Source organism: Natator depressus, chromosome 8 (genome assembly GCF_965152275.1).
Source record: "Natator depressus isolate rNatDep1 chromosome 8, rNatDep2.hap1, whole genome shotgun sequence".
Lineage (NCBI taxonomy): Eukaryota > Metazoa > Chordata > Testudines > Cheloniidae > Natator > Natator depressus.
In genome coordinates this window covers 12,101,567-12,113,558 of record NC_134241.1, presented here as the reverse complement: position 1 = coordinate 12,113,558, position 11,992 = coordinate 12,101,567, and the positions used below count along the sequence as shown (strand labels likewise).

General features: G+C 44.6%; 1 protein-coding gene across 3 annotated transcripts in view; it reads left to right on the top strand.

Moving 5' to 3' along the window:
- Positions 1 to 686: 686 nt before the first annotated feature.
- Positions 687 to 11,992, top strand: part of DDX46 (DEAD-box helicase 46) — a 36,661-nt gene continuing 25,355 nt past the window's right edge. For 2 of the 3 annotated variants that reach the window (XM_074960430.1, XM_074960428.1), the window contains exons 1-5: positions 687 to 846; positions 5,235 to 5,423; positions 5,843 to 5,977; positions 9,558 to 9,654; positions 10,947 to 11,112. In XM_074960430.1, coding sequence (XP_074816531.1) covers positions 830 to 846; positions 5,235 to 5,423; positions 5,843 to 5,977; positions 9,558 to 9,654; positions 10,947 to 11,112 — 604 coding nt within the window. In that variant the 5' untranslated portion in view covers positions 687 to 829. The remainder of the gene's footprint in view (positions 847 to 5,234; positions 5,424 to 5,842; positions 5,978 to 9,557; positions 9,655 to 10,946; positions 11,113 to 11,992) is intronic. The other variant, XM_074960429.1, reaches the window with a different exon arrangement.

Below are 11,992 nucleotides of genomic sequence, written 5' to 3'. Positions count from 1 at the left end.
TTCTACCAATGGGAGCACAGGTGTGGAGCAGTGACTCCCATTTTAATCACCACCACTGGTTAGCCCTGCTAGAAGCAGCTGTAGCTCAGGAAAGCTTATGCTCAAATAAATTGGTTAGTCTCTAAGGTGCCACAAGTACTCCTTTTCTAGTTGAGAAGGTGGCCAGTCAACACAGGCCATTGCTAACAATGAGAATGCATCCGATGAAGTGAGCTGTAGCTCACGGAAGCTTATGCTCAAATAAATTGGTTAGTCTCTAAGGTGCCAAAAGTCCTCCTTTTCTTAATGAGACACTTGATCAAAGAGGCTAGTGCAGACCTAGGGTGACCAGATAGAAAGTGTGAAAAATCGGGACAGGGGGTAATAGATGCCTATATAAGAAAAATTCCCAAATATTGGTACTGCCCCTATAAAATTGGGACAGCTGGTCACCCTATGTAGACCAGACCCAAGCCAAGCCCTCCAGCTCCCAGCAGCCTCTATAAAGGACCTTGCCTGGGACTCTGGGCTGGGCCGAGGTTTGATCGCCGTGGCAGGGATGCTGATTAGTGCAGCACGGTGTGAGAGAAAGCGCGTGCCTTGTGCCTTTTCCCCGGGGAGTGCGCTCCTTGCACTGCCTCTGGCCGCACTGCCCGTCTCCAGCCGCCAGGGCGCGCTGTATCCTGGGGACGAGTGGGGCAGGCAGCTTCCCGCTGCCGGTCCCGCTCCTTCCTCTCGTTGGTCACCGCGCTACGGGCTCGTAATGGCGGCAGCTGCGTAGGGGTCCCCGGATCTACCTGAATCCCAGAGGCCGCCGCTGCTGCTCCGCGCGCCCGGGCCCGGAGCAGCCATGGGCCGAGAGTCCAGGTGAGGAGGCAGGAGCGGCTCTGCCACTGTCCGAGCTGGGTGGCTCCAGCCCGGCCACGGTAACAAAGGGCCGCGGCGGGACCGAGCTGAGGGAAGGCTCGCCGAGGAGCGGGGGCCGGGGCCTGAAGGAGCCGGGGAGCGGGCTCCCTCCGCGTGCTAGGCGGGGGGTCACAGGGCTGGAGGGAGGAGCCGGCCGTTGTCGAGGCTGTGGGGAAACGTCCAGGGAGCCGCCGCCCCCAGAGGGCTTGCCTCGTACGGGGTGTTGTCTCCGGAAGAGCCGTATGTGGCCTGCGGGGTGTCCGCGGCTCTGAGGCCCGAGCGGTGGCGTCACCTCGGCCCGCCGCGGGGGTGGGAGAGGGAGCGGCGAGCTCGCCCTGGTGGTGTCGCATCGCGATTGTTTGGCGCTCCAGCTGGCACCGCTCGGCCGCACGGACTGTGCCCCAGGTCTTGAAGAGAGAGTGGCTCTGATCGCCGGTCCACATGGCTCTGATGCTGCCTGCCCCCTGCTCGGATGTTCCCCAATCTCCGGCCAGTTAATGACCCCCCGCGCCTCCCCCCCCAGCTTCTCCCAAGAAAAACCATGGGGATGCATTGGCTTCAAGCCCTCAGGGCAAGCGCAGGGGTAGAAAGTGGTGGTGGTTCTCGTCTGCAGCCCAGCGGAGCAGATTGCATGTACCAAAATGATGGACGGCACTGTGGGGGATTCAGTCCCGTAAACGTGTTAAATGAGAATGGTTTGTGCTGGGTTTTAACGTCCATGAAGTGTATCATGTCGTTGAACGTTGAGACGCTAGTGGAGACGAGGCATTGCCGTTTTTATCTTGATGTAGCTGGTGAAGGATAGCCCGGGGGGGGGGGGGGGGCGCGATATAGGATTGACATTGTGAGTAACTGTATCGAGACAAAAACTATTTGTGTGGTGCCTCTGCTGGGATTTTACACAGAGGTAGGCTATCCTGATGTCATGAGTGCACCTGTTTTTTCAATGAAGACAAAGCCACACTCCATGGAATGCAGTGGTGCCGTCAGAGAAGGGACAGAATGGCAGGCATGTCAAAACTGACCTAACTCAAGCCATACCCATGAATGATATTGGGAGATTATACCTCTGAGTTGAGCAGTGTACGCAGAGGGTGGGCTGCACTGGATGCTTCTGGACTCTTTGCTTTGTCCTTTTTTCATCAGATTAGTTGTTTCAGTAACTTGTTCCAGAACCATGTGGCTCCCATTGCTGCTTCTACCATACTTGGTTGTGCTGTGAGCTATCAGATTTCTTTAAATAATAATACTTTACATGTGAGAGAGTTAGATAGATAGATATTACTCTTTTGCAGGTGACAAAACTGAGGTTCTCAAGGGGACACAACAAATCTATGGGATTAAATTCTAAAACCCCATCTATACTAGGAGTGCTATATTGGCATACTGTACTTGCAGAGTGTTTTGCTGGTATAGTATACTTATATCGGTAAAGCGCTGTTACTAGTGTGAGCTTTCATGCTTGTTGTAATTCTCCCCCCCTCCGCCCCCAAGCGAAACAAGTAAAAGCACAGATTTGCCAGTGTAATTGTGTCTACATTAAAGTCTTTTGCTGGCACAGCTGTGTTGCTCCGGGATCATACCTCTGTGCTGGCAGAAGCCTATAGTGTAGACCAGGGGTCGGCAACCTTTTAGAAGTGGTGTGCCGAGTCTTCATTTATTCACTTTAATTTAAGGTTTCACGTGCCAATAATACATTTTAACGTTTTTTAGAAGGTGTCTCTCTCTAAATTTATATATTATATAACTAAACTATTGTCATACGTAAACAAGATTTTCAAAATGTTTAAGAAGCTTCATTTAAAATTAAATTGAAATGCTGATCTTACACCGCTGGCCCACTCAGCCCGCTGCCGGCCTGGGGTTCCGTTCACCTAGGCTGGCAGCAGGCTGAGTGGGGCGAGCAGCCGGAACCCCGGCTGGCAAGGGGTCGGCAGCCAGAACCCCAGACCGGCAGTGGGCTGAACAGCTCAGCCCGCTGCTGCTCAGCCCGCTGCCGGTCTGGGGTTCTGTCCGCCTGCTCCTGCCAGCCAGGATCCCGGCTGCCGGCCCCGCTCAGCCTGCTGCTGGTCTGGCGTCCCGGCTCTGTCCACATAGAGTAGGTACCTCTCCCTGGTTCTAGCCATTCTCTTTCTGCACCTAGATGAGGTTGGGAATGCGCTGAGAACAGGGCTGCGGGTGAAGGAGCAGGCTGGGGGTTGGGGTGCAGGGTCTGGCCAGGAGCTAGAATGAGGGAGGGGGCTTGGGGTTGGGGCAGGAGGTTTGGGTGTGGAGTGCTTACCTGGGCAGCTCCCATTTGGTGCAAGGGGTGCAGGTGGGAATGTGGGGTGTGTGTGCAGGAGCTCCTGTTTGGTGCTCAGGATGGGGATGTGGGGGGTGCAAGAGTCAGGACGTGTGTGTGTGTGGGGGGGGGCTGGGTATGTGTGGGGGGGTGCAGGAGTCAGGGCAGGGAGCTGGGGGTATGTGAGGAGGGTGCAGGAGTCAGGGTGGGGGGGTGGGTATGTGTGTGAGGGGTGCAGGGGTCAGGGCTGGGGTGTGTGGGAGGGTTCAGGGCAGAGGGCTGGGGGTGTGAGCTGGGGTTGTGAGGGTGCTCCCAGTTCTGAGCGGCTCACGGCAGGGGGCTGGAGGGGACATGCCGATTCCACCCTCTTCCCCAAGGTCCCTGGAGCAGAGAGCATGTTGCGGCTTCGCTTTTGCTTTTCCCTCTTCCCCTCCATAGCAAGGGCCCCTTAGCAAGGGCCCTCAGCTGATTGGCCGCAGGGAGGGAGAGAAGGAGGGGCAGGAACCTAGCACACTGGGGGGAGAGGCAGGGGGAGGGGGAAGCTTGCCTGCCCTGCAAGGAGAGAGCGGTGGGTGGAGAAGAGCGGGCAGGATTTTTAATGGCACAGCAGCGTGCCATTAAAAATTGGCTCACGTGCTGTCTTTGGCACGCGTGCCACAGGTTCCTGACCACTGGTGTAGACATAGCGTAGGTCTCATGACTCCTCGGCTTGGTTTACTCTTGAAAGGTATATTGGCATAGTTCTGAGGTGTGAAAAAACCACACCCCTGACCGACGTAGCTATGCCTACATAACCCTCAGTGTAGACGCAGCTATGGTGACAGAAGACTGTGGCCTCACATTAGCTGCAGCTAATGTTATTTGAGGGGGTGTCTTACACTGACAGAAAAACCTCTACTGTTGATGTAGGCTGCGTTGGCACAGCCCTGGCAGCATAGACATAGCTATACTGGTACTGTATAGTCTCCATGGTGGAGACGTACCCCTATTTCCCTGATAGCTGAGTGTTAATCTCTGTGTCCTGAGAAAATTCCAACTCAGTTATGAGATGCTGTGTATGTAAATTATCCCTGCTATTTCAAGTCTTCATTTTTTTTGTCTTGAATTGTTGTCCAATGTAATATGGTGTTTACACATTGTTATGTTTCACTCAGAGGTATCTGCATTTCTGTGATGGATGCAATGATTCCTGTGTCTGTTAAAGGTGTAAGTTTATAAAGTTTGAGCATTTTTGAATCCTAAGATAAAAGATGCTTGTCATGGACTCCTCTACTCATTACAGTTTGTATCCTTTGTTGATAGTGCTGCCAACTTGAAACATGCTCTGTGGCCACATGTGATTTTACAAGAGAAGCGCTTACAGGCCCAGCCAAGATCCAAGCCCCATTGCAAATTGTACAAATGCTGGAGGGACAGTCTTTTTCCCAGAGAGCTTACAGTCTAAATAGACAGAACTGACCAAAAGGTTGGAGGCGAATACAGAGGCACAGAGAGGTGAAGAAGTGATTTGCTCAGGGTCACACAGCATGTTAGTAACAGAGCTGGGAAGAAAATCTAAATCTCCTGACTCCAGTCCACTGCCCTTTTCATTGCACCACACACGCTCATGCTTGCACACAATTTTTTTAATGGAGTTTTATAGTATCTCTTTGGAACTGAGATATGAACTGAGGCAGACTGCCCTAGTGTTATAAAATATGAGACATACTTACATGCAGTTTTAACCTTTTTCCTGCATATAAAAATTGATGGATTACTAAATAGTAAACTCCTCTTGGGATTCTGATGCTATCACAAAGAGCTTTGCTCTCGTGGTGTGACCTCACTAGGACTTTTTCAATGATATATAGCAAAGTAATCCAGCTAACTTCAGTATCTCAGTAGGTGCATATGTGTGTGTACTAATTCAGTTATACAAGACCAGGAAAGACTTTTTTGTAATCTTAAAAAAAAGACCTGGTCTTTCCTTTTTATGGTTTCTGTTCTAAATGTGATTAAAGTACCTTTAAACTGCAAAGTGTTCTCCTGTACATCTTGATTCTTTTATTGTGAATTTGCAACTACACAGACATTATCGGAAGCGCTCCACATCACGTGGACGTTCCGGTAGCCGCTCTAGAAGTCGATCTCCGGCTGACAAAAGAGCAAAACGTGGAGAAGACAGACGTTCTAGAAGTAGAGATCGAGAACGCAGGCGTGAGAGGTCACGCAGTAGGGACAAGAGGAGATCTCGGTCAAGGGACAGGAAGCGCCTGAGGTATGAGTCGTAAAGTCTCAGGAAATGTATGTGTTCTTGGAAAATAAGACTTGACTTGAGTTAGTCTGAGCTATCTTATTATGAATATTTGATGTTCCTCTCTGTATGATTGGTGTTGGTATCTGCCTTTTGTAATAGGTTTTACTTAGGTAAAGTAGTACATAGTATATTTGATTTCAATTATTGGCTTGTGACAAGCTGCTGTAATTTGGATTTGGTAACCCTGTCCGTAGCCTTAATGGATCTTGGCTTCCTTTTGCAGATTTTTGCTGAAGATTGTTTTTTCCCATGTTAATAGACCAATTTATGTTAATGTTTCCCCCCAAACCAAAACGTCTCAGTTTTCATATAGTCTTATAATTTAAAATAATGGCCATAAGTGCAGAATACTAAATAAGCCAGTTCTGCTTCTGTGGCAGACGTTCAAGAAGCAGAGAGAGGGAACGGAGCAGAGAGAGAAGAAGATCACGCAGTCGAGAGAGGAAACGGTCCAGAAGCAGAAGTAGACGGTCCCGGTCCACCAGTCCTGGCAAGAGCAAGAAAACAGAAAACAGGTACTCTCATTCACAGCTGTGATTAATATGTTAGTAACTAGACATGGGAAGATTTATAGATTATAGTCTCTTCCTATATGGAGATTGGATATAGTTGTCAGATAAATTTGTCAGATATTAAATTGGTTTTTCAGTATTTCTGTAAATCTTTTTTTCAGGAATAAAACTATTCCTCACCACGTTCCTTGGCATAATAAGGCTTTTTCCCAGGAGAATTTTTGTGTGCGTGTGTATGCACATTTGGAAAATAACATTGGTTTTCTCACCCAAGTAGCTGACTGCAACTAGGGATGTAAAAGTTTAACCGATAAGCTTGATGCTTATCGGTTTCGTTTAACAATTAAACTCTGCTGCCGCCCAGTGGCCAGGTGGGACCCCTGGTGCCAGTGGGGCCCCAAACGTGGGGGTACTGCAGAACCCCCCGCACCCTTAGTTCCCCAGCTAAACATTTAACCTTTTAACCAGTAGAATTTTAATAGGTTAAATGGTTACTTTTTGTACACGCTATTTACATCCCGAAGTGTAACCCCTTTTTTATGCTACATGCCTTGTCATCATCACCCTCTGCACTTGTGAAAATGCACAGAATGCCTCATTAGCATCTTAGGCTATTTATGCCTGTTCCTGGATCATCGTTTGCCAGATGATTGACTTTCACCATTGCAGAATTTTGCTCAAATTCAAAATGCCCAGATTGGGAGCTAGATCAAACATTAGGTTAATCTTTCAACTCTAGAAACAGAAGTTCACGCTCATATTCTCCCTGCTGGACATTTGTCCCTTTTTGTTTTTGTAAAGCTCTCCATCCCTGTAGGAGAATAAAACAAGCTTTCTGGAAAGTCTGAATAGATTTGGTAAAAAGGCTTGTGTGTTTGGTAAAAAGGCTTATCTTTAGATGTTGATCTTAGTTTGTGTCAACTAGATCATTGTAACATGTACTTGACATATGGGGGCAGGGTGGGCAGGGACTCAGTGCATCATTTGGAAATCATGCACAAAAGTGACTTTAGTAAGTGAAAAGTCAGCTTACTGTCATCCAGCAATTTAAAGCGGTTTATAACTACTAATTAGGTCTCATAAAACCCACTGAATTGTAATATAGTAATAATAAATGTAGGTTCAAAGAGTTTAAGTGATTTGGCAGAGGACACCCTATAAGTTCACGGCAGAGCCAGCAATACAATCCACGGTGCTGGAGGGCACCACTTCCCAGATGAAGTTGGCACTTGGCATGGGGCAAACACTTGTTACAAGAAGGTCTGCTGCCTACACAGGTTTTGGGGGACGTTAATATATTAAAATTATTTAAATAAGTCTTGTGATAAGAACAATGGATGACACTATCACTCAATTTTCTAAGAGGCATTATGTGATTTAGCCGCAGTATTTTCAACAAAAAACTCTTCAACAAGAGTTACATTTTCAAAACACCGCATGAGTGTCAGCTGTGCTAGAGGTCACCTTTAACACATCCTTTCCACAGAGGTGTGACACAAAACATCACTTACTGATCCTAGACCCTGAAGTAACTATGATTTAAATATATTAGGGTCAGTGTGAATTTTTTTGTTTGGTAGGTGTCACTACCTTAACTTTAAATTTACGTGTATTCAGGTCTTTTCTTGAATTACTGAAATAGAACTATTCCTCCAGTGAAATGCATGAGAGTTCCTAATACTTAAAACAGCATTTATAGAACTTAAAATATTATTTTTTTCCATCCTTATACTCCTCTGTCTGCCTGTATCCATCTGTTGTCTCGTCTTACACTTAGTTCCTGTCGCAAAGAGCTGACAATCTATCTTTGTTCTGTGTTAGTACAGCACCTTGCACAATGGGGTCCTGGTCCATGACTAGAGCTCCTAGGTACTATGCTAATATAAATAATAATAAATAAAATATAGGATATGTAGCTACTTAGATCTATAAAAGAGCTTTTAAGCAATGGGAACAAACCATAAGGTTTAGGCAGTTTATGTGCACTTACTGAATATTATCCTTCTTCTAAAAGCCAGAGATGTGCATGGCTTTCCTGACTTATTGCCTCCAGGCCTTAATATCAAGTGCAATATTTAAATACATATGAGGAGTTTTTAGAACAACACAAGTTGCATTGATCTGGGCTACGTCACAAATAGTGAAACAAACTAAGCCATTCACTATGTGGTGTTTGCTATTGAACGCAGGCTCACAGAAATCAAGAACAAAGGGTACTGTTTTAAACAACATTTTGTATGTGGTTTACTCTTCCTCAAAATTGCTTGTTGTGTTCAAGGTCAAAACCACTTACATGAGATATGAAGAATGCTGCATTTTCTAAATATTACTACAATAATGAAGGATATTAAATAAAGCTACATACTCAAATACAAGTCAAGTACATGTTACAATGATTTCGTTAATATTCATGCTAATAGATAAAGTGCATAGTATAACACTTCAAAGAAATCCATGAAATATGCTTATACCATGCCATCGCTTTGTATTTGTGGTGTTTGCTGAATGCTGTCAGCATGCTCAGCGTCGTAGAGAACATGGAGTAGACAAGGACCCTACCTGTATGAGTTTATGATCAAATAAGATGACTAATAACTAGACTTAACAAAAAGGTGCAGTTTGAGGTCCCTTTAATGTTGAATGTAGAAATGTGTAAAATCTTACTTCAGGTCAAGTGATTTCTAAATACATTTTAAACTGAACTTTCAATTATAATCATAACCAGACAATGAAGTTGCACAGCTTAAAGAAAAGCAGTACTGTATAGGTAAACTGTAACATTAACGTGTATATAGAATAAGGAGGTTGATGACTATCCCGGGGCCTTAATCAAAACATTACAAAAATTGTATTCAGAGAAGTTGGAATGACATAACATCTTGTAAAATAAACATATGGTTTGCATTAAAATAGCCCTGTGGGCTATGAAAAAAACTTAATACTTTTTTTTAGCTAAAAAGTGAATTTTAAATGTATTATCATGGGTTAGCCACACATGTTTAATAAAAAAAATAGATGCATCTAACCTAGAGGGGGTAGGAATAGTAAAATCTGTAATAAACGTGAATGGGTTTTGGATCAAGTTATGAAGGTAGCCTTTCCTGACGGGAGGTGTCCTTATGTTTTTCAGCCAGTAGTGAAATCCTCCAGGGGCACTCAGACTTACAAGGGAAGGTGCTAGATCCCTTTGGTATTAGAAGCGCAAAATACAGTAATTTCTGAGTATCTCTGTTCCAATAGCTATCTTCAAGGTGGTGTAAAATAAACTCTGGAACCATGAGAGTATCAGTTCTAAGTATTTCTGGAAATGAAGTCTGCAACTTCCTCCCATAAAGAAATGAGAACAACAGAACTAGAGCATATGAATCAATGTGACCTAACAGATTTTTGCATCTCTGTTATTTCTAGGAAATATGTCCATGAAATGAAGAGATTCTCTGGGAAGTAAATATAGTCTGCAAGATATTTAAAAAATCTGTGAATTACATTTTCTTTCAGCACACACATATCTTTCCCAAGAAAAGCTGGAACAGTCTGTTTAGATCAGACATGCAGTACATACATTTTTGATCTTATCTTTCAGATCAAGGTCTAAAGAAAAGACGGAAGGTGTGGAAGTTTCCAAAGAAAAGAAAAAAGAGAAAGAAGATAAAGAAGAAGAAAAGGATAAAGATGTTAGTGTATGTATACTGACCAATGAGAGAAGATTGTATCAGTTAAACATTAGCTGTTACAAATGATAAATTTATTTTAGAACTTTAGATATAGTTTACTGTATTTTTAAAAAATCACCTTAGATAATCCCTTTTTTAGGTCTGGACCTCATAGAGCACAGACTTCTGTTACAATGGGTATGCTTCTACCACTTGACAGAAGAAACATTCTTCCCTTAATGCAGGACTTCTCAACCTGTAGAATACAAACTTCAGGCGGATTGTGCAGGGTCACTTTTGTGTCACATCCCACTGATTGCTGGTTGTGGAGGGTTAGATGAATTTAGAAACGCCTACAATCTTACTTCAGGTCAAGTGCTTTCTAAATACATTTTTATGTAGAAAACATCCTTTGGTCACTAGAACCTAGCAGGAGTCAGAGGGAAGAAAGGGAAGGAGCAGTTTGCTTCCTCTGTTTTTGCCTCTGCTTCCCCCAGTTCCAGAGCAGCACTCCAACACACAAGCCTTTCTTCATGTGCCAGTATATTTATGTCTGCATCTGTAATTTTCACTCCATGCATCTGAAGAAGTGGGGTTTTTACCCACGAAAGCTTATGCTCAAATAAATCTGTTAGTCTTTAAGGTGCCACCCGACTCTTTGTGGTTTTTGTGGATGCAGACTAACATGGCTACGCCCTGATACTTGACTCCAATACACAGACAATGCTTGGCTCTGGGGCAGGGGAATCTGTGCTTCATGACAAACCCGCCAGTCTGGCAGGAGTCAGCAACAGGCCACCAAACCAACATCCTCACCAAATCCAGTCAACTATGCATGCACCTTCAACCAGAACTCCTGCCTAGGACTCATTGGTCATAATCCACTCATAGCTTGTTGCTCTGACACAAATCATTTGGGGAAATAGGAGGTTGCAAGGTGGCTTTTCAGGGTCTCGCACCAAAAAATGGTTGAGAACCATTGCTGTTGTATACTTTCCCTATGAGGGTGAGGAAAGTTTGACATGTTTAGGAATATTTGTTTAGAAATGTAGATCCCTAGGACCAAGTTCTGGCATTGGATGCAAGGCAGATAACTGCATTTCACTTTATTTTAGTCACCTCGCTCATGCAAGTATAGTAGTTTGTGTCACTATAGAGTGAACCTGAGATATATTAAGTTAAACTTGTATTGCAATGTGTTTTATATTGTGCAATCCTCAGACAAAACTCCCATAGATTTGAAAGAGGAGTTTGTATAAAGAAGTGCAGAGTCAGGCCAATAATTCATAACTTTTTAGTTTGGTTGTTTGTTCTCATAGAACTTTGATCAGAACAAACTTGAGGAGGAAATGAGAAAACGAAAGGAGAGAGTGGAGAAATGGAGGGAAGAACAGCGCAAGAAGGCTATGGAAAACATAGGAGAACTGAAAAAAGAAATTGAAGAGATGAAACAAGGGAAAAAATGGAGCTTAGAAGATGATGATGGTATTTCCTTAATATTTTTATATAACAATTAACAGATAATTGCTTCATTTTGTAGTTATAAACCCAGCTTTTAATTACCATATTTGATTTTAAAACTTCAGTTATTTTTCAATGAAATGTAAAATGATGAAATCTAGACTTCTTCATGGTCCCGAACAGCTTAAGACACAAGTGAAAGCAACTGGTGGGGGATTAGGAGAAAGAGAGGACAAATGATAGAGCAATAATGTCGTGCAGTTATTCAGGTCAGTTATGGGGACATAATGGTAGTTTATCAACATATGTTAACACTCTTTTCTTCTCCCTCTTACTTCATTCCCAGTTTTTAAAAAATTCTCACCTAGGCTTTGGACGTTTTTGTGGACCCAGTGCTTTTCTGGGAACCCGTAACTGCTATTTTGTACCCACTAAAATCCTAGCTAAATTGCCCATTTATTGATGACCTCTCTCAATACAGCCAGTTCCTCACAACCCTTGTGGAGAATCTCCATCCTGACATCTCCCCAAGAGAGGAGTCATCTTTTAAAATGACCACTCCTGGCATTAGAGGAGCTCCTGCAGGCTGCGGGAGCATGCTGGCTCCCCTGGCGTCTCCAGATTGAGTCTGTCTTCTTTCAGGGAACATTCCGCTTCCAAGGGGAAGGGAAAGTGCCCATGTGGTATCAATGGGGAAGGGTGGCCTTTGATTCCAGGGTTTCTCTGACTGGTGACTAAACCCTTAGACAACATAAGAAAATTCCCATCCCTTCTGCTCCAAGATACTCTTCTTCCCCCGTGGCTGGCTCCACCCCTGTAGAGAGGATGTACTCCTATTCTCATGGTGTTCTTCACCTTTGTTCTGTAATTTTACAGTATAGTGTCGTCCCCCCCCCCCATTTGT